This window comes from Cardiocondyla obscurior, linkage group LG12 (genome assembly GCF_019399895.1).
Source record: "Cardiocondyla obscurior isolate alpha-2009 linkage group LG12, Cobs3.1, whole genome shotgun sequence".
NCBI lineage: Eukaryota > Metazoa > Arthropoda > Insecta > Hymenoptera > Formicidae > Cardiocondyla > Cardiocondyla obscurior.
This window is the reverse complement of record NC_091875.1, coordinates 4,350,691-4,373,713: the sequence shown is the minus strand read 5'-3', so window position 1 is coordinate 4,373,713 and position 23,023 is coordinate 4,350,691. Positions and strand designations below refer to the sequence as shown.

General features: G+C 33.5%; 2 protein-coding genes across 4 annotated transcripts; one reads left to right on the top strand and one right to left on the bottom strand.

The window, feature by feature from the left end:
* Positions 1-50: 50 nt before the first annotated feature.
* On the top strand, positions 51-23,023 carry Cubn (Cubilin). 3 transcript variants are annotated; one of them, XM_070663984.1, is made up of 55 exons: positions 51-294; positions 377-727; positions 851-980; positions 1,067-1,249; positions 1,570-1,626; positions 1,723-1,863; positions 1,923-2,026; positions 2,347-2,497; positions 2,627-2,869; positions 3,045-3,357; positions 3,594-3,916; positions 4,089-4,439; positions 4,565-4,718; positions 4,848-5,038; positions 5,113-5,632; positions 5,753-5,978; positions 6,176-6,493; positions 6,566-6,726; positions 6,813-7,148; positions 7,297-7,793; positions 7,874-8,266; positions 8,364-8,634; positions 8,725-8,994; positions 9,082-9,593; positions 9,713-9,908; positions 10,045-10,416; positions 10,493-10,689; positions 10,839-10,990; positions 11,987-12,175; positions 12,285-12,466; positions 12,593-12,817; positions 12,916-13,062; positions 13,141-13,216; positions 13,350-13,461; positions 13,536-13,695; positions 13,800-14,033; positions 14,146-14,219; positions 14,348-14,577; positions 14,662-14,874; positions 14,971-15,106; positions 15,272-15,611; positions 15,821-16,015; positions 16,120-16,276; positions 16,353-16,533; positions 16,669-16,902; positions 17,086-17,248; positions 17,351-17,565; positions 17,644-17,718; positions 17,792-17,856; positions 17,942-18,182; positions 18,287-18,449; positions 18,749-18,990; positions 19,210-19,321; positions 19,433-19,476; positions 22,767-23,023. In XM_070663984.1, the coding sequence occupies exons 2-54, from the start codon at positions 660-662 to the stop codon at positions 19,462-19,464; spliced, it is 11,223 nt and encodes a 3,740-aa protein (XP_070520085.1). In that variant the 5' UTR covers positions 51-294; positions 377-659; the 3' UTR covers positions 19,465-19,476; positions 22,767-23,023. The 3 variants fall into 3 exon arrangements, with proteins under 3 accessions (XP_070520085.1, XP_070520084.1, XP_070520083.1); XM_070663983.1 differs by lacking the exon at positions 22,767-23,023 and adding an exon at positions 20,649-20,687; XM_070663982.1 differs by lacking the exon at positions 22,767-23,023 and having other exon boundaries at positions 19,433-20,687.
* On the bottom strand, positions 19,333-21,129 carry LOC139106930 (DNA ligase 1). The gene is made up of 3 exons (XM_070664029.1): positions 21,002-21,129; positions 20,573-20,704; positions 19,333-20,510 (listed from the first exon to the last, which is right to left on the bottom strand). Exons 1-3 carry the CDS (start codon positions 21,004-21,006, stop codon positions 19,676-19,678), a joined length of 972 nt encoding a protein of 323 aa, XP_070520130.1. The 5' UTR covers positions 21,007-21,129; the 3' UTR covers positions 19,333-19,675.

The window sequence follows — 23,023 nt, the reverse complement described above, 5'->3', positions numbered from 1 at the left end:
TTAACGTAATATGTATATAATTTTTTTTTCTTGTTTTTGGAATTAATAATGCAGTAGATATTATTTCGATAACGTATATGTATATTGGAACTCACTTCGATCTAAGTTTTAAGTAAATTAATCGATCGGCGATTTTCTGTATTACCAACAATATTTCGACCGGCTATCTCTGCAACATGACAGACAGAGATGCCGTTAGCGATTCTGAACGCTAATCAATTGTTTCATTGTTGTGTTGAAGTATAATCGTACCTTTACGTCGCAGTGGGTCTACGCTGCATTACAAGTTTACAGGTATTTTAACAAAAATTCAATAAAAAAACAGTTAATTCTAATAAGCTCAGTCCGATGTTACATGACAAATAATGTATTATAGATATATTTACGTTACAAGTGTAACATCATTGAACGCTACGATTTGCCTTTTATATTACACATCTCTTACGTGATATACGTTACGTATGGTGACTGTAAACCGATACTGGGTGGATTTCGATAAATCTCCCAAATACGCCCATCCAGAGATGCAGACGCCCGCATTGCCCGATCTCACGGATCAGTCTGTCACGGCCTGTCTTTTCGGTGAAAGTTCCGCAAAAATCCGACAAGGTATAACAGAATAATATTTGGTTTACTGAGTATCAAGCTGCTGTTGAAATATGGCTTTTGCGTCGATGTGGTTTTTACTATTGTATCTCAGTTTATGCGGCGCATGGATGAATGAAAGGTATTTATTCTACAAAGGTTGTAATATATATTTGTCTACATTAAGCAAGCTTTATATTGAAATGTATTATAAACTTTTTTTCTACTATTAAATAGTCTAATAAATAATTTGTATAAAATTCAGGCCTGTTTTGGAATCTCGGGACGGTCATCTTATAATTTCCAGTGCGGAAAATCGAAATATTACGTTGAAGATAACGGGAGGTGGTTACATAAACGTTAACGAGATCAATTTGCTTCACATAGCATCGGCGGTAATAAATTAGAATTTTTACGCACGGCGTAATTGAAGTGTAATTTAGGCGCAATGAGTTATTTACTTCGATTTCGATATCTTTAGGCACAAGACGCAACGCGGGTCATCGACAGGTGGCGAATGGGATATTTAGCCGAGATGGAGAATTCTCTTAACCAACTAACGACTATAGTGACAGGTACTACAGGCTTACAGAGAAGAGTCGCCCAACTTGAGAGAAGTATCGACACGAACAGTACCATTCGCGCAGGAAACAAATCACGTCCGGTAAGGATGCGCAATATTGAATCAGCGTCTTGCAATGACATATTTTCTATATTCCAGTACCAAATTATCTGAATGTGCTAATAAAAAAGATCAGAAGAATTACTTTACATTGAAATAAATAAATAAAAGATAATGCAAATGTAGCTAATATTTTTTATAATATTAAATTTAATATTTATCTCTTAACAGATTATAATTCAACATTTTGACTAAGGATAAAAATTTATAATAAAAAGGTGTTATAATTTATTGCAATGGAATAAAAGGCACATAAAAATGTATCAAGCTTTATACATATATTAATTAATATATTTTTTCAGAATATTATTCCATTACCGGGTATAACTAGAAGCAGCATTCGTCGTATCAATGTCCGAGTATGTAGAATTCACGATTTATAATATATGTATATCTGTATTCGAATAATGAACTATACAGTAAAGGTAAAAATATATTAATTTATTTTTTACAAGCTTAAAGCATTAGAAGATTCACTGAGAGCTATGCAAACGCTACTCCGAGAGAATGAATGTCAAAGTAATCCGTGTCAAAATGGTGGTACTTGTGAAGATCTCTATGATGCTTATCAGTGTCATTGCTTATCAAACTGGGAGGTATGCTAATGTGTCTTAAATAACATCGTATTTCATGAGAATAATTACGATAATTTTAGGGTCCGAATTGTATGACGGATGTTAACGAGTGCGCGAGATTTCTTGGCACAGATCTCGGATGCCAAAACGGTGCTACTTGTCGTAATTTGCCTGGATCTTATCGGTATGTAGTAGTAACGATTACGTTTCTTATTATACAAAAGCTACACATTCTGTTTAATCACTTTTACGAATTTGCAATCGATTCAAAAATTATTTTTTTATGCCTGTTTTAATCTTTAATTTATAAAGCTTTAAAAATTTTGTTTTAGAAGTAATTAATATTTTGTAATTGTATAATTAAAATTTTGAATAACTTTAAATTATGTTTTACAATTTTGATTCTTTTGAATAATTCTAACACTCGCAAGTGGTCTTTATGGTGTGATTTCACGAGATTACTGCGCGGAGTATATCTGTGTACAATATCGGTTTGGATATTAGATGCGACTGCTTGCCGGGATGGTTTGGTCTTCATTGTACGCAGAAAACATCGATTTGCAACACAGAGAATTCTGAAGCGCTTTGTGGCGAGCACGGCGTATGCGTTTCCAAAAGCAGTTCTTCACTTGGATATACGTGCATTTGTGATCAAGTTAGTTTTTCTATTCTCTTTTCCTCTTTTTTTTTTTATTCTTTTTATTTTTTAATCTCGCTGATTTCAAGTTACACATTAAGTGAAATTTAATTAATATTATAACAAAATTGCTGATTTTTTTTTTAGGGATGGGAAAGCGATGGTGCAAGCCCAGCTTGCATCAAAGACGTAGATGAATGTGCAGCCGCACATCCACCCTGCTCCATAAACCCACCGGTGTCATGTCTCAATACTCGCGGCTCATTCACTTGTGGTGCATGTCCGCATGGTTATAGTGGAAATGGCTATTATTGCATCGACATTGACGAGTGTTTAACTAACAATGGCGGCTGCAGTATCTCTCCTTTCGTACAATGTATAAATACAATGGTAAACGTATTGCGTAATATATGGTATAAAATAAAATTATATAATGGCTTTAAAAAAACTGCCGTAAAAAATATTTTTAAGATAAATATAAAATAAATGCAGATTAAATAATTTAATAGATGAACATCTTATAACTTATTGTGAAGTTAATTTTTTTCAATGCAATGATTTTAAGGGTTCTCGAACATGTGGAGCTTGTCCGTCAGGATACCGTGGCGATGGTGTAAGCTGCATTTTTGTTGGTGGTTGTGCTATCGACAATGGTGGATGCCATCCATTAGCTACGTGCACCGAGAATCCATCGCTTACAAGTTCTTATGTGCTGTGTCGTTGCCCACCGGATTACGTCGGTAATGGAATAGGACCAAACGGCTGCCAATTAGCTGATGTATCACTTAATACGGCGTGTTCTAGCAACTGCGTTCATGGTACATGCGTGCCAAACGGCGCAAATGGCTTCACTTGCACATGCAACCCAGGATATTCAGGTACGTTTTAGGGATGAAAATGAGAGGTAGATTTACGGATTAATTAATATAAATTACAAATCTACTTTTATACATGACGAATGAGATGTGGAATTAATTTTTATTTTACAAATATGAAATAGTACAATTTTAATTATAAAACTAAAAGTAAATTTTAAACTTGTACAAAGATTAATTGTATGCGTAACTTGCTGATTAAATAATTATGTTTTGTTTTTTTTTCTTTTAATTTTTAGGATCTAAATGTAACATATCAACAGATCCGTGCTCGCCAAATCCTTGTCGAAATAACGGTATTTGCCTCGCCGTAAACGGACATGCGACATGTCAATGTACAACTAGCTTTACAGGAAACAGGTGCGAAACACCGCGGCAAGCGTGCGGCGGTGTATTACGGAATCCTACGGGAACACTTCAGTTCCCCATGGGCGGTAGCACTTACCAGCACGAATTAAGTTGCGCCTGGGTGTTAATCACAGAACCCTCTAAAGTTTTGAACATTACCTTTACAGCTTTTAATCTCGAGCATTCCGTAGATTGCAAGTTTGATTTTCTACAGGTGCGATTAATATCGTCTATAAACAATACATTTTTTAACAAATAGATTTTTTTTTTCACTGAAATTATTAGTTTGCATTATATTTCTATTTTTGAAACAACGTTTACGTTGATTGTAAGAATTAAAATCATTTAAAAAATTATAACTCTAATGTAAACGTATATATTTCTAGATCCACGATGGTAGAAACGCTGGTAGTCAAATGTTTAATAGATTTTGTGGTGATACATTGCCTAACGGAAACGGGACGATTATCTCGTCCCATAACGCTCTCTACTTATGGTTTCATTCGGACAGCAGCATATCACATGATGGATTCACTTTTCATTGGGATAGCATAGATCCTATTTGTGGCGGTATATTAGAAGATAATTATGGTACACTCACGTCGCCAGGTTCGCCTGGAAGATACCCTCCGGATAGAGACTGTTTCTGGAGAATCTCTGTTTCTCCCTCTAAGAGAATTCAATTCCATTTTGGTCAGCTGATGTTGGAGCAAAACTGCCAAAACGATTACGTTGAAGTAAATACTTTACAAGTTTTATATATATATTTTTTTTATACTGTTAACAAGTTTTTTTTTATGATAAAATAATTATCACTTTATTAATTATTATCAATTTTACTTCTCTATGTGACGTTATATAGATTCTTGGTGTAGATGAGGAACGTTTAGGACTTTTTTGCAATCACACTCGTCCACCGCCTTTAGTTACTCCGAGTTTTGAAGCAACGGTTCATTTCCATTCTGACAGTTTTGTTCAAGATGCTGGCTTCCAAATCCATTACTCAATAATTGAAGGTATTCATTGAAAGAGATATTATTTATAGTTTCAGTGTAATTACATTATTTATTTTAGAAGAAACGATTTGATATTTGTATAACTTTAAACATTTAATTTAAATACAATAATTTGCAATATTAATTTAGGCACACCTGGTTGTGGCGGAACTTTTACCAGTGCCTCTGGAATTATCACTTCACCGGGTCATTCAACGGGGTATACCCCAAACATGGAATGTGAGTGGAAAATAAATTTACCAGAGGGCGAACGAATCCGAGCATCGTGGTTGAAATTTGTACTTGAATCTTCCGTCAGTTGTCAATTTGATTATGTCGAGGTAATATTTTTGATTTCGTTGTAATATTATCCTTTACAGAATGAACAAAAAGTTATTTTTTTCTATTTTTGTAGATTTTCGATGGACCTAACACGCTAGCTCCATTACTTGGTAGATACTGTGGTTCGGATATGCCACCATCGGTCAAATCAAATTCGAACAATTTAGTTGTATTTTTTAAATCTGATTGGTCCCTCGAAACAGAAGGTTTCACATTGTCGTATGAAACTTTGTGCGGGGGCGAGTTCCACGAAGAAAGCGGAATTATCAAGTCGCCGTTTTATCCGAATACTTATCATCATTCGAGAACATGTATTTATGAAATCATACTACCACCTGGGAAAGGTATCGTATTAACTATGGAAGATATGGATATTGAAGGCAGAGGATATGACAACTGCTATTACGACTACGTCGAAATTTTTGACGGTGATAATGAAAATGCGACGAAACTTGCAACATTATGTGGCAATGAAAACCATATGCCTAATAGTCCTTTCTATTCCACACATAATGTTATGTACATAAAGTTTACTACCGATGCTACTGTCGACGGCCGAGGTTTTAAAGCGAATTACACAACCATTGATCGAAGTGAGTAACATTTATCCTGCGTTTTATTATAAATCGGAAGTTTGATATAATAATTTTAATTGCGATAATTTATTTTGCATAAAATACTTTATAAAATAAACGTTTATTATTCTTATTGAGGATGTGGTGGATTGATGAAGGAATCAAACGGTGTAATTCAGCCACCTACAGACAAGGGAGCTTATGCCAATAACGAACAATGTATTTGGACTATTCAAGCACCTCCAGGATACATAATACAACTCAGTTGGATGTCATTCAATTTAGAATACCACGTTCATTGCATTCATGATTACGTCAGACTTTATGAAAACTATACTTCGCCCGATAAAAACATAATAGCCACGTACGATAACTAATTATTTTTATCTTTTATTTGATTAATTTCTTTTATTTTCAGCGATTTAAATAAGAAAATAATGTTGATATATTTAAAATATTAAAAACCTACTGAATATATATTATTCTCTGTTATATGTGCACAAAAATTTTTAAGTCATGTTTATTAATTTTTTTTTAATGTATTACGAATATATATTTTAGGTATTGTGGTAGTACTAAACCACCTGACTTAACGACACAAGATCGTACACTTACCGTACTTTTTCACTCTGATTCGAGTATGACAACAGATGGATTCGTTGTTACATATATTTTTATGGATATGACGAAAGTCTGTGGCGGTCATTACTCGAAACCAAATGGTGTTATTAGATCTCCAAATTATCCTGAATATTATCCGAACAAAAGAGATTGTGTCTGGGTTATCGAAGCAGAGAACAGGCATAGAATCATTCTCACTGTCGATCACTTTAGTTTGGAATCTCACGTATCTTGCGGGTTTGATTACTTGGAAATCAGGTAAAGGACTTAAATTTAATTTTGTTGCTTTTCTAATTTACTAATTTATTTTTTTCTCTTCTCATATTTCAGAAATGGTGGATACAACTCCTCGCCGTTAATTGGCAAATACTGTGGCACAAACATACCTACTGAAATACCAAGCCAAAGCCATCAAATGTATATTAAATTCGTTTCCGATTTCTCGAGATCGATGCAAGGTTTCGAAATACGATGGGATAGTACTGTGGCAGGTAAAAACGTATTAAAAAGACTAGTTCTGTTTTATTATTTTTTTAAAAACTGTTATCTATGTTTATACGCGTACTTGATTTTATAGGATGCGGTAGTACGATGACCGCAGTTACCGGAGATATTATATCTCCAAATTATCCCGAACCTTATTTAGCAAACGTAGATTGCTATTGGAAAATCGCTGTGGCTGCGGGTAGTTTAGTGCAACTCATAATAATTGATTTCGATTTGGAACAACACGATAGATGCCGATATGACTTTATCGAAATATATGATGGCATCAGTCCTCGTAAAAATAGAAGACGCTATTGCAATTCCACACATCCGAATATTATTAAATCTAAATCTAATGAAATGACCGTTCGATTCCACACTGATTTCAGTCATTCCGGTCGCGGTTTTCATCTAAAATACGAAACACGTAGGTATACACGTTACCAAACGTAATATATTATTTAATTTATTAATGTTGTTTTTGAAAATTGTAAATTAAAATTATTTTGAAGAATGTACTTTTATATATATGCTAATAGAGATTTTTATTTTTTAATATTTAACATTTTTTGTAGAGTGTCATAACAAATTACGTGGTTACTACGGCGTGATAGAGTCACCGAATTTTCCTAATAAATATGAACATTCGATAAATTGTAGTTGGATTATCGAAGCTCCAATTGGGAATACGATTAATTTGACTTTTTCACACTTTGAGCTTGAAAAAAGGTCAGAGTCAGATAAAAACTGCGTATTCGACTATGTCGAAATCATGGAAGGTTATGAAGATACTGCCTTCAATCCCTTAGCTAAGCTCTGTGGAAATGTCGATCTTCCGAAGAAAATTAATTCAATGACGCATCAAGTGTTTATAACGTTTATTACGGACTCTTATATTGCCTACGGTGGATTCCGACTCGAATGGGCAGTGCATGGCTGTGGCGGGCACATGTCTAAACCGTATGATAGTTTTACCTCGCCTGGATATCCAGCAGCTTATCCGATGAATGTTGACTGCGAATGGCTAATTGAAGTGGATCATACGCACAGTGTCGAGATTACGTTTTACGATGTAGGATACTAAAAACCACTACAATTGTAGTACATTACATCTACTATCGTAATGTAAAAATTGAAACTTTTGTTTTTCAGATAAACACTGAAAAGCGGAATGGTTGTTACTTCGACAAAATTCAAATCTACGAAGGCGAAAATGCGGAAGCACCAAAATTGATCGAGCTTTGTTATTCGGAGAAGCCAGTAACATATACTAGCCCCGGAAATAAAATGTTCATCAAGTTTCATTCAGATTCGTCGTACGCTAGTCGAGGATTTAATGCCAGTTATAAAAGTGTTCCTCTTAAATGCGGTGGTAAATTTACAACAATTTCGGGCTTAATTCATTCAGCTAATTATCCGCAAAATTATCCGCACGTTCAAAATTGTGAATGGCTACTAGAAGTCGACAGCAATCATCTTGTTAATCTTACGTTCCTAGACTTCGATATAGAAAGCAGTAAAAATTGCAGTGATGATTACGTTAAGGTAAGTTATAATTTTTTAAATTAATTGTTTGTGAAAACATAGTTTTACGTAATTTTTATATTACTTTTAATAATAGTTTTATTTTATAATTTTATAGATCTTTGATGGTGCAACGAGAGATGCTCCGTTATTGGGAACTCATTGTGGTAATCAGTTACCACCGATCTATATTTCGAATAGTAATCAAATGCTAGTGGTTATGGATAGCGATAGTATAATTTCAGCCAAAGGTTTCCAAGCGCAATACAGTAGAGCCTGCGGTGCTCGTATAATTGTAAAAGATAACGGTTTCCTTACACCTCCCACTGGCCATACTGACGTACATGGGGACACTAATTGCACATGGATATTGACAGCTGAAAATCCGGGTAATTTACTCATTTAATTTACGTGTTTGCCTGTATGTATATGCGTTTGTTTTTAATGTTCTCTTTATTTTAATTTTTTTTTTATTTTAGGCGACCATATTACCGTTACTTTCACGCACATGGATATTGATCCAAGTGAGCTTATGGTTCGATGGGAAACCTCCGAGGAAAATCCTTGTTTTTGGATTTCACTTCAAGTATTCGAGGGTGAAAGCATAGATGGACCACTTTTAGGAAAATGGTGCAACAATGTTGCACCACCGCCAGTTACAAGTACTGGAAGTTCCCTCGTGTTACATCTATCCGCACACTACGATTTTGCAGGTCATTTTGTTGCTATGTACTCCGTGATGAATACAGGTACACTGAATTAAAACATATAAAATGTACATAAATGTATCAAAGCATGATTAAAAAACGAAATTTATTTTTATCTCTATTTTTCAGCTTGCGGCGGAAACTACACGTCCGAACAAGGAATAATTACGTCGCCTAGCTATCCGAATAGTTATCCCTTGAATGCAGAATGTGTATGGATTCTGAATACTTCTCCTGGTAACAGAATTAGTCTTGTATTTTCTGATTTCGACATTGAAATAAGTGAAAACTGCGATTTGGACTATCTTGAAATACGAGAGAATAGTGGAATCGGAAAGCTCATGTTTGTTACTTGCGGTAAAGAAATTACTGACATTACGTCCTCGAACAATCTGTGGCTCAAATTTAAAAGCGATGATTCTGGTACTGCCAAGGGTTTTAAGGCTTCGTATAATGTTATTGGAGGGAACGAAATTGAAGGAATTACAGGACGCATTACCTCACCGTTATATCCACTACCATATAGACGAACAGCTTCGTTTTCATGGCGTATTACTGTCGAAATGAATTCACTCATACGTATCGAATTCACAAATTTGCAGATAGAAAATATTGGCGTATATTGTTTCTCCAATATTAAAGTAAGTAATGTCTATTTTTGCATTAAAATTAAAATCTTTATTTGTTGTATCAATTATTAAGCAATTTTATGTGTTATTTAATATATATATATATATATATATATTTTTTTTTTATTTAGATATACGATGGATATGACAACGAAGCGCCAAGTCTACTAAGTATATGCGGATATACTTTGCCAGATCCAATAGAATCATCAAGCAATGTAGTTTACATTTCGATGTCGACAGATTTTATTAGACAAGGAAATTGGTTTGATCTCACATGGCTTAAAATACCAAGAAACACCGAATCGGATAACAAAGAAATCAAATGTAAATTTCTATTATACGTAATATTTTGTTGTTACTATGCGTATATAAGTTTATTTAAAAAGATATTTTTTTAATAATCAACTTTATATAGAAGTTTTAATGTATATACGCTTATAACAATTTTATTTTACCTTAGTATCAGAGTGCAATGAGGAAATAGCCTTAACGAGTGACCGCAACAGCACGTATGCCTTTAGTTCTCCTGGCTGGCCGACCGGCTACGCTGCCAATTTGCATTGCAATTGGGTCTTTACATCGCCACCTGGAACACATTTGGTATTGAGAATATTAGCCATGGATTTGGAAGAAACTAGTGATTGCGTAGCGGATTCGGTTTCCGTTTACTCGGGATACGCATTAACATCGACAACTAATGCTCGTCTAGAGAATAAATTATGCCTGGCAAACTCCACTATGTCTTTAATCAGTGGAACCAATGTGATGACGGTGAAATTTGATACAGATGTATACTATAATAAAACTGGCTTCAACGCATACGTATATCGAGGTTGACAATATCTTATTTTTTTATTAATAAAATAAATTTGTGATAAAAATATTAATATTCATATTAATGTTTATAGATTGCGGAGGTCAATTAACTGAACCGAACGGTGTGATTGAATATGATAATTCTTCTTCGGCGAGAGCAATTCGCACCTGGCATTTCACATGTGAATGGTCCGTGACAGTGAAACCCGGCAAAACAATAAAAGTAGAAATTACCGAAATGTCGATACAAGAAATGGCCGATCATACATGTGGCGGTAATTACTTGCTGGTTAGTATATTATATTATTAAATTTTTAACTTGATACAGTTATAAACGAATATAAAGGCTTTCTTAAAAATATGAGAAAAATAAAAATAAAAAAGAATTTACAGAAAAAAAAAAAATAATAATTTACACGTACATATATACAATTTTAGTTGAGAAATGGAGAAGGAATGCTTTCGCCTCTGTTAGGTAACGGAAAGTATTGTGGCGAAGTGCCACCAGCAGAACTGGAAACTACCGGAAATCGTTTTTATGTTAAAGCCACTGGCAGTGGTCATAATTTCCGCTTTAAGCTCTCCTATAGGTAAATTTAATTACTAAAATTTTCTTTTTACATGTAATATACTTTTTTCCAAATTTAATATAAGTATTTTTCGGTCGCAGTGTACACCGAAGAGCAGATATGGCATTTTCTGCGGCGATAGCGGCTAGCGTACGTAACCCTAGGCGGCAGAAGCAAGGGATGAGAGAACGGGGGGAAAAAAAATCAGTCATCGGCAATCCGGCCGGCGCGGTATATAATACATGCGGCGCATTGAAACTCGACGAACACGACGCTAAAGTCGCGTTCGCTAGCTGCCGTCGCCTCAGCAAATGCCATATCTGCTTTTCAGTGTACATACGTGGCTCTGTTAACTCTCGACCACCGACAAAAGAATGCGGGAGTCGTGATGATTAAAGCCGCACGAGATCACCTGTCCGTTTTATTTGCATATCTCACTTCTACGTCGGCTTACGCGCTAAAAATTTATGTGTCAAATATTACCGTTGAATCGTTGCCGAAATTTATTAAATATGAAAGTTTTCTTCAACGTAGAAAGAGCAGAAATAAATAACGCGCGCGAAACTCACGCTTTGTAATGTTTAATGTCATTAAAAAATACTTTAACAATTGAAGTCGAAGTCGGCGAAGTTTTCATCTGCCGCCAGCGTCATCCTTGATTGGCAGTGAGAAACTGGAAGTAATATGAATGATAAAACAGAGATTATACCAACAGGTAATGTGCAACTTGAGCCTCTCGTTGACGATCAAGGATGGTGCTGCCGGCGGACATAAATAATGCCCTTCGACCATTTTAATTATTCTGAATTCCTATTACTTCGCGAACGTTTTCGGAGTTTCGACACAGAAATCTCGGAATTCCGAATTAATCATTTGAATTTATTATTTTATTTATTTTAAATGTCTCGATCGTCTACGAACGTATTTTGTAGTATTTATTTTGTACGTGTATATGCAATAGGATTATATTTTGATAGAATTATATTTTATTCTAATTTTAATTATTTTCTGTTTTAGAGAAGTAAGTATGAATTGCGGTGGCGAATTTATTTTAACAAGCAAGCAGAATAAATGGGAGATATCGTCGCCCAACTATCCAAATATTCCTCCGACTTACGCCGAATGTGTTTGGAAAGCTACTGCCATAGCTGGCGAAAAACTCAGTATCCATTTCTTGGAAAGATTTGATTTGAGCTATTCCGAAAAGTAAGACGTGATCACCGTGTCGATTAAAATACTATAAGCTTTTAGAAAATGTTTTAAATACTTTGATTTGTGTTGAAGAATGTTCCTATTGTAATAACATTTCTTTTAGTTGCGAGAGAGAATATGTTGAAATAAGAGACGGTGGAACTGACGGCTCAAAACTCTTAGGAAGATTTTGCAAAGATGTAGCACCGAGCAGTATGACTACCACTAGTAACATGATGTACATTCATTTCTATACGGATGTGACGGAACCTAAAAATGGTTTTAAAGCTGTGATAACTTCGGGAGGTAAATATTAAATAAATGTATTTTATGATATTATAAATAACTCTTTAAAATTAAATGACATAGATATTTATTATAAAGCTTTTTTAAAATAGAAACGATATTAAAAATTTTAATGTTTTTGCGCAGAAATGTGTGGCGGAATTTTACGCACCACCACAGGCGTCATTGAATCTCCGAATTATCCTCAGCCATATCCTGTAAATCAAAATTGTTCATGGTTAATAGTAGCGCCGACGGATCATACTTTGAAATTACAATTTCGTGATATGCAGCTTCCCGGCTTTCGTCAATGTGAATCGACTGACTATGTTACTATTGCAGAAAAACTTATAGAAAATGACAGCGGTAACAGTAAGTAATTACTAAAGTAACGTCTAATTACATACATTTGGATTTAAGTTTTTCTTTTATTTTAAGCAGTACGTAATCATTAAAACATTTTTCAACAGTGTCCATAATTGGTACTTATTGTGGTCTTAAAAGACCGGATGTAATTGAAACATCGACAAACAAAGCGTATGTGTATTTCAAGAGCGATAATAGAGATTATGTGAGCTACAAAGGCTTTAGTTTAAATTTTACTTCTAGCCAAGAAAGTTAGTACGAACATTTATATTTGTATGATTAATTTTATACAAAACATTTTACATTATACATATGTTATTTACTTGCAGCATGCGGTGGTGCATTAGTCGCATTGAATGGAATAATTAAATCGCCTGGATATCCTAATCCACGTTCAAAAGCAAGGTATGCATTTAAAAAAAAAAAAAAAGAAAACGAGATTTATATCTTTAATCAATTAGTATTGTAAAATATTTTATTATTAAATATCTGTGTTAAATATAATTAAATAAAAAAGAAATTAAAATACTTTACGTAGGTATTGTGATTGGCGAATTACATTACCAGTGGGTTATCAAATTGTGGTAACTATCTTGGATTTAGACGTTGTGAATGAAGTTGGCACTACGCATGTGGGATACGCACTTTCGGTGAGGAGTTAACTGTAATAAGGCATAAACTTTTTTGTTTTAAATTATGTTACAACTGGTTTTTTTTTTTACAGTTTTATAATGATTTCCGCTGGAGATCGAAGATCGCGATTTTAGGACAAGGCGCTAATGTAGAAGAGATAAGAAGTTCCAGTAATACTATGGTTATTGGCTATTGGTCTTCTACTGGACATCGAGGTTTTAAACTTCAATACAAGGCTGAAGCTCCAGCTCGTAAGTATTAAAAACTACTACCGACATAACAATATTATGTATTTTATAATAATATATTTAAATAAAAGTAAACTCTTAAATCACTAACTTTTATCGATTTATAGCTTGTGGTGGAAGTTTAAAAGAAGAATCAGGCAATATAACAGGTCCTACAAGTCTTCCTTTTAATCAATCTTCATATGTTTGCCATTGGAAATTGGAACCGCCCGATAATATGATTATTCCCTTCACAAACAATCGTTTAACACTGACAATAAAAATCACCGGTATTTTGGGCGGATCTGAGCGAGCCTTTATTAGAAAAAATTGCATTTATAGCCAATACGTTGAAGTTCAAGGTAAAATAGAAAAAATGTATTCTCGCTTATTGATAGAAAAAATTAAAATAATACATAAAAGTTAAATAATATTATATTATACATTAAAATGTTAATCTCAAATATTACACAGGTATCGGAATGATATGTGGAAATATAACAACACCGAGATACTTGAGAAGTCCGAAAATGGTCAACGAATTAACGGTAATATATTGTTAACATTAATTCATTTTACAACTTATATATATAATTTTAAGGACTTTTATATAAATTTAAACTAAAATTATTTGCATGAAGTATTAAATGTGAAGTAAAACAATTTTAATTTTTAGGTAGTAAACGGTACTCATGGAAAACATATGAATTTAAACTTACAATATCAATGGCAAGCTTGTGGTGGTATATTACGAGGACCAAATCATGTTATTAAATCACCTACAAACATTTCGTATCCTATAAACTGTGTTTGGCATATAGATTATCCTGAAGGAGAAACGATTAAGCTTTCTTTCTCTAAATTCGAACTTGAAAGTAATTGTGATCAGAATTATCTTATTATCAAGTAAGCTCTTGTATATATTATTATGAATATTAATTTCTATTCTTATATCTTTAATTTAATCTACATTTATCGTTACACAATCAGAAATGGAGGAGCAACAGCACCACAGATCGGAAAGTACTGCTTCCATGCCACAAGTCAACTTGAAAAATATAACATTAACAGTATATCAAATCAACTGTGGATAGAATTCTTTGCATTAGGGGGTTCAAGCAGTTTTGAATTTTCTGTAACAACTGCCACCACAGGTTGTGGGGGTTCCTTAAACGGTCATGCACGCGAAATCTCGTCTCCAGGGTAATTATTATTTCTTTAAAATAATCAAGCACGTAATAACAGAAAGTGTGACTCTTAAAAGAATAAATAGTTTAATAAATTTTTATGCAATTTCAGATTTCCTAATCTGTATCCAAATAACGGTGAATGCATTTGGGAAATAACAGGTGACAATGGCTATCATATAGGCCTGTCCTTTGTAGATCGGTTCAATTTGGAAACTAGTTCTAATTGCGAAAAGGATTACGTAGAGGTTTGATTGTTATTATATATATAACATTAAATATTTATTAATATTAATATTATACATAAGTCATTTTGTAATTTATTGCATTAAGTATTTTAATAATATTTTTGTAGCGGTATAAAGAAAAAACAATATATATATTTAAATAGTAATAAAAACTACGTTAAACAGGTATTTGACTGGATAATAGAAGACGATCGCAGAAATTATGACAATGGTGAATGGAAGAGTCTCGGAAAAGTTTGCGGCAGAAATACACCTTCATCTTTTAATTCGACGTCGAATCGCATGAAAGTGATTTTCCGTTCAAACGATGCAGTACAAGCAGACGGTTTTCATGCTGTCTGGAGTGAAAATTGCGGGGGCATTTTTTATGCGACCGAAAAAGTTAATATTATTCAATCACCGCTGTATCCTAATCTTTATCCACCGAGTGTTTTCTGTAATTATACTATTGTCGCGCCGAAGGATGATATTGTTATTGAATTCACCGACTTCCAGCTCGAACGCGGTAAGTTAATGCAACAGTTACTATTATCTTGTTAGATCCTTTGTTAAATCAAAGAATCTAATCTGTATATGTATATTATGTGCGAGTAAATTTACAATTTAACGTAAGATTTTTATATAAAAATATAATATGTGATATAGATCAATTTTATTACTTTTAAAGTAAAAAAAACGATAATAATTAGGAAATTAAATAGAATTAATTAACAGGTCGCGGAGGAGATTGTCGTTTCGACAATGTTACTGTTATATCTGAAAGTATGTACATGTCAGAGGATGTACAAACATATTGTGGAAATAATAATAAACCGCCACTTTTGAGGTCTATGTCAAGAGCAGAAATTATCTTTATGACCGATAGATATATACAGCGAAGTGGTTTCCAGTTTAAATATTTTCTTAATAGTAAGTTAAAAAAAAATTATTTTACTAAAAATATAATTTTAATACTGGAAAAAAAATTAGAATAATTACACAAAATAATATATTCAAATAATTAAAACTAACAGGATGCGGAGGTATAATCACACAACCTAGCGAACTTAAGCCTTTGATGCATGGAGAAGAATATTTTGGACGTATGAATTGCACTTGGATTATTAAAGCACCGCAAGGGAAAAGTGTACTTGTGCGCTTCGAAAAGTTTGTTTTAGAATATTCCGTAGGGTAAGTTTTTAATTACATTTATGTTAAATAAGGTTTTATTAAAAATTTATTATTATCTTTTATAATTAATTTATAGTTGTTACTTTGACAACATTGCCGTTTACGAGGGCGAGTTTATTATATCAGACAAACGGCTTGCTTTATATTGTGGAAATTTGACTGATGATAAATTACCATCGTTAAAATCAGAATCTAATTTTATGGTCGTTAACTTTAATGCCGATAATTCGAGGCACTACGATGGTTTCACAGCCAAGGTACAAAACTCTGCTATTTATATTTATTATTTTATAATAATTAGAAGAAACCAGTGAGACAGTCAATAGGTATGATAATATACATATTAAAAAATTTTAATGATAAAAAATTATAAATGTAATAAATTATTTTAGGTATTATTTACGTCAAGTCCAGCTGGGGGTTGTGGAGGAACAGTTAATTTAACTTCGACTCGGTCTAAATCATTTAGAACTCAGCAAGAAGCGACTTATCAACCGTTTGAAGAATGCTATTGGACTGTGATTGCATCACCGGCTAAAAGTATAATATTTACAATTAATAGCATAGATATCAAGAACCCGATTAATAATACTCAAGATGATAAATGTACTGGTGATTATCTTGAGGTAAGTTTGCACTGATAAGTAGAAATGTTTAAAAATTGTTGGTAGCAAAATTATATTGCACTTTAGCATGGATATAATATTACAAAAAAAATTAAGACGCATAATTTAATAAAATTAAAATATATTTAAATTGATATATTGAGGTGCGAGTCAATATTATATTATGTATTTCATTATTATTAGGTTAGAAATGGTGGTGGTCCTTATGCCGAACTTATTAATAAGTTTTGCGGGAACACAGTACCATCTCCTGTAGCATCTGCTTCAAACAAAATGTGGATAAGATTTTATTCTGACGGGATTACTGAAGGTGCTGGCGTAACAGGCACTTTTGAAGTTATTGATTGTAAGAAATTTTATTTTTACTTTATTAAATGTATGCTATACAGTAGCGTTAGATTCGAAAAAATTATACAAAATAAAATATTTTTATATGTGTTCATTATAGCACCGTGTGGCTTAACTACTCGAGTAATAAACGCGACAAGTAATGTACTTACTTCACCAAATTATCCAGATACACATTTAGCTGGAATATTATGTCACTGGACTTTAACATTTACCGGTGAATATAATGATAGAACGCGAATACAATTCATAGATTTTGATTTGGCGGATTCTGACAAGTGTGAAAACGAATATTTAGAAATTTCTGAGCAAAACGTAAGTACATTTTAAATTAGAAATATTTAAATATTGATCTCACCTTAAAAATATTAATTAATTTTTTAAAATATTTAGACATATATAAATGAAGGCTTCGGAAAGAACTTTATTTACAGCGGTGTAAGAGGTCATCCGATTTCTATCGAGATAGTAAGTTTTCTATATTATAAATCGACATACTTTGTTTTACGAATAATCTATTAATTTTTATATTCTGTTTTAGGGTAGCCGTTTACCTTACGCCTCGTTTAGATACTGCGGGAGTGAATTACCACACGAGTATTATGGGTATTTGAAAAGTTGACTTAAATATAAATAATTATAATACTATATGTTTAAATAAAATTATTTCAAGTTGAATATTTTTTCACAGTAATACCGACGAACTCAAAATGACATTCAAATCATTATCCAATAACCATAGAGGTTTTAAGCTGGAATACAGCACAGCAAATTGTGATCGAAATTATACGAGCGAGCAAGGACGAATTTTCCATAACGGATTTACAAGTTGTTGGATTACGATCACTGTTCCTGCAAATTATACTATTTCTTTATATTTTAATCACTTTAGCATTTACGATGCAGGAGAGTGTACGCACAATGCACTACAAGTACGTTACCTTCTTTTGTATTTATTAATGGACTTATACTTAAAAAAGTGACGGAAATAACTCGATTAAATCTAAATTCCTAAATAGATTTATGTGTTTCTTAGGTACACGAAGGTGATTCGAGTGGGCCGCTTATAGCGACACTGTGCAGTACGATGATGCCAAGCCCAATTTTCAGTACCGGTAACAAACTCACTTTGCACTCCTGGACCGAGAGCGCCAGCTCTTATCAAAGTTATGACATCATTTACACGACCACGAACGCAGGTAGGACGCGCTCGTAGCAGCATGCACTAATCCCCTGTTTCTCGTTGCATCCGATTAATGCACGCCACCAGATGTGGAGAAATTATAACGCGCGAGCGATGATTTACGACGTTGCAGTGCTTCGAGATACGCGCCATGTGAAATGCTGTTTATTTTCGCGAGAGACCGCACGAAAGTCTCATTGTGATTTTGCTTCATCGCTTTGAACATCACATAAATTACTATACTATAAACGAAATACATATATTCGCAGATTGACTGACTAGCTTTGTTTCATAATATATCTTAATATTTTGCAGGTCAAGGTTGCGGTGGTCGTATATTCAATTACGGAGGTAGATTCACCTCGCCATTGTATCCCAATACGTATCGCAACAACACTGTGTGCACTTGGGATGTAAGCGTGCCACGAGGTTTTAAGATTATTTTCCAATTCCTTGTTTTCGACATCGGCACAAAGAAGAATTGCCCCAACAATTATCTCAAAATTTATGATGTTACTTCCAATGGGCAAAATTTAATTAGTACTTATTGTGGTGATGTAAGTCGTTTTATACATATAATAATAACGCATAAAGCCATAAATATATATAGCACTTTTGTAATTAAAGAAATTAACCCGGAAAATTTTCTTGGTCAGAATCTGTTTTGCAAAATAATATTTTTAAGCTCCTAATATTTTTCTTAAAATATTATTTTTACGTAAGACATAACGAAATAAGTGAGTATAATTTTATAAAATATTAAAATTATTCAACAGGATGATCCAGCGAGACTTGAATCTAGTACCAATCGAGTTCTCGTAGAATATACATCGACAGTAAACAATATTGGTTCGGGATGGGTTATCGTGTTTATGGCACAATCGATTGGTAAGAATAGATTTTGTTTTTTAAGCAATAGAATATTTGATTTTTTTTATAAATCATAGAATATACATATGTAAGTATGAAGAGATCATAATTTTAAAATAATATTTTTAGAGCATCCCATGGACATAATGGAAAATTGGTGAATAAGACTAAAGGTAATATTTTAATAGTACCTAATAAATTTAAATACAACATTTAGTGATAGAATTTCTAAAATATATATATAATTGACCACATAGATAGAGAGAATAAATAAGTTGCTTAATATAGGATGCATTATTGCACAAGATTGTCTTAATTAAATATATCTTTAACTGTTTTTTAACATTTTATCATTAATGTATTAAAACAATGCTATTCTTCTGCCGTACATTCTTCATCATTTGTTTGAGCTGAACAGCTTTCTTCAGATTCGTTATCATTTGTTTCTGTTACATCATGTTCATTTTCGACAGTATTGTTTGATTGTTCTTCTTCGATTTCCTCTTCTTCTTGCACTGCTTCACGTTTTTTCTTATTTTTCTTGCTTTTTTTTGACGTTTCTTGAGATTTCTCTTTATCGTTCTTTGTTTTGTCCACGGCTTCTTCTTGGTTAGAATCTGCAGATGTTATATCTGTTTCTTCTTCGATTTCTTTGGATTCTGTGTTCTTAGTTACCTCTTCTTTCTTTTTCTTTTTATCGTATTTGGTCTTCTTTTCACTGTTATTAACCGCTGCCTTAGCGTTTTCAGAATTTCTCGATTTAGAATTCTTTACCTTTTTCTTACTTTGAACATCAGCATCTGTAGTTTTATCTATGTTGTCTGTTTTTTCATTATTTTTTAATTTCTTATTTTTCTCTTCCTTCAAACTCTTTTTCGATTTTTGGTGAGTTTTAGAATTTTGAGAAGTTTCAAGAAGTTCTTCCGATTCTTTTGGTTGTTCTTTAATTTTTTTATCTTTTTTATTTTTTATCTCCGTTTTTATCTTATCTTTTAATTCTTTTTCGGTATTTATATTCACTCCTTCATTCGCCACTTCAATATTTTCACGTTTGTTTCGTTTGTTTTTCAATTTCTGTTCCGATTTGTGGACATTTTTTGTTTCTGAATATTTGTCATTAGAGCCTTCCACGTTTCGTTCAGACGAGCTACTCTTACTCTTTTTCTGCTCTTTCACATACTTGTCTTTTTTCTTTGATTGTTTATCTCTAAAAAATAGTTTAACGAATTAAAAAGGAAAAGCTAATTATGTTGCATATTAATTACTTACTTTGCACGATATTCAACATCGATTTCTTTTTCACCACCATTTCTTGATTTCACATCTTTATTTGATTTTTTTGCAGAGGTTTCCGCCACAAGTATTGCGACTAGTAAAAGTGCAGTCAATAATAGCCACAATCTAAACAAATTTAATTAAATTTTCTATGCATTTTGTTAATTAAACTTCTACATTGGAGAGTGCTATAATAATTGGTACAAACAGATTACAGATTACTGACGTCGCGAAAAATAAGTTATTTTATATTAGTATAAGCGATAAGAGTAAATTGTTCATTACGATAGTATCATACATATATTTTTCAAACAGTTTATTTTATTGAAGTCTTGTTTTCTTGTTGCAATTTGTGAACAAAGCCTCGATTTACTTTTTAAGTTAAATTTTCTTTTCGTAGGTTTCAATGTACTTTTTTCTTACCTCATTGTGATAATTACTTTTATTTAGTTGTTCGATTTTCTTCATTCACGTGTCACAGTCTGACTGGTTATACTATCTCCTCTCAGATATTACTTGCCTTTTATATCTCATGCGTTGTCAGCACATATCTTGATAAATATAACGAATCTTGTACGTTCACGTCAGTGGTTTCGTGGATTCGATATCGCAAGTGATATCTGGGCCAAATCTCCCAAGGAATGGCAAATTAAACACGTCAAATGCGCAGCAAACATGACCTGGAGTGCTTGAAAATGCGATACTACAATGATAAGCCTTATTTTCTTGTGCGTTTTCATTAGATATGTGTATTTCTTATTTCTAAGCATAGGTCAAACTTCTAGCTAAATTATAATTCACATATTTGAATGACAGTTTATCTTATTCTGAGGATATCTAATCTAATATCAATAGCAAAATCGACTGACAACATCTTCTGACGTTAATAAGTACTCAACACAGTGGAGTGTAATAAACAATCATTAGGATTTAGTCTTAAGAAGTCTTAATTAAATTATAATAAAGAAAAATAATATCCTGTGACGTTTATAACTGGTCTAATACCGAGAAACTAGAGTAACATTTGTGTCAAATTATAATTACTAATTATTTACAGAAATTTATTATTTATAAAAATATTAATATAAAACGCTAAGACATAAATATAGTTTTAGGTATAGAAATAAGCTTGTATAGTAATATACTCGTTACATCTTTAAATACTCTTAACAGTAAAGAGATTAAATTAAATAGATAGTTAATAATTATAGAAACAAAATAAAGCGTGAAAGTATTCTGTCTAATGCACGAGATAATTGAGCATAATCTATCTAGCGTACTTAGAAATAGGGAGATATTATATAAGGGAATGTAATATTTCTTGTCAATTTATTTTGTGTGCAAAATGTTTCGTATAGCACAAGTATACGAATGAATATTTTAAAACGGCGTTCGTGGCTGTGATTCGCCGGTTACCGTCTGGTTTTCTGCGCCGGCGCAACGGACCCCGTAACTTTTCGCGCAATCTGCAGGGGTGTCGGGACTAGTATCCCCCTCCATTCGCGAAACGCATTACGCACGGAGAGGATCGGCGACACTTACCTCTGCGTTCAACGTTAATTTTTGTTTAAACAGTTTATTATTACGGTTCCGTGAGTGCAAATATACAATTCGCCAAGTGATTCGAAGCCTCCCATGTACATCTTGGCGGTGAGGTAAAAGACTTAGCATGATTTCGGCCGGTTGATTGTAACGTGCTTTTTGGGTGTCGCAAACGACGAAGAACCACCCGTGTTGCTGTGCGCAGTTCTAATCATCGGTCGAAAAGTTCGTCATTACGAATCGCTCGGTGCGAATATTCGATTCTCGTATCGCGACGAAGTTTCTAGTACGCAGTCGGCATGTAAGGTTAGCCGACAAGCAAAATCAATCGACGTGCTGCTTATTTTCGGTCGGTTAATCGCAACGGCGTTTCGTCGTTACTTGCACACCACGAAAAGGGAATCGTTCGCGTCGCTGTGCGTGTATCCGTGGTTCGAGATCATTATTACGTATCGCTCGCTGCGAACGTACGATTCTCGAGCCAAAGCGAAAGTTCCAGAGACAGAGATTAGTACGCGAAGTAAGATATTTCGACTTTATCATCGCGCGGTGACCGGTGACGAAACAGTTGAACCGCTATTTTCGCAAAGTTTCTTGTGCGGACGATGGACAATTATCATACGCAGTTAATGTGATTTATTCGTAGGCGAGTGAAGTGAAGTGACTTGACTTGAGTAACCTGAGTACCCAGAATGCTGAATATCGTTCTGAGAGGAAGCGGAGGTCCATAGGACATCAGGCCACGACGGGACAACCCTGGACGTTTTGCCGACCGAGTGCTTCATACATACAAGGTAAGTGATAACAGTTGTATAAACGCTTTACCGACCGCTTGGTACTTTATTAATGATTCACCCGTATGTGTAAATGCATAACATATTATCTTTGTAAAAGAGACACGAC

Excerpts from the sequence above, each read along its gene's own strand:
- Cubn (XM_070663984.1), top strand. The coding sequence starts at position 660 with ATGGCTTTTGCGTCGATGTGGTTTTTACTATTGTATCTCAGTTTATGC. Across the intron at positions 7,149-7,296 it reads TCATCTAAAATACGAAACAC|AGTGTCATAACAAATTACGT; the intron begins GTAGGTATACAC and ends CATTTTTTGTAG. Across the intron at positions 8,267-8,363 it reads GCAGTGATGATTACGTTAAG|ATCTTTGATGGTGCAACGAG; the intron begins GTAAGTTATAAT and ends ATAATTTTATAG.
- LOC139106930 (XM_070664029.1), bottom strand. Across the intron at positions 20,511-20,572 it reads GATGTTGAATATCGTGCAAA|AGATAAACAATCAAAGAAAA; the intron begins GTAAGTAATTAA and ends ACTATTTTTTAG.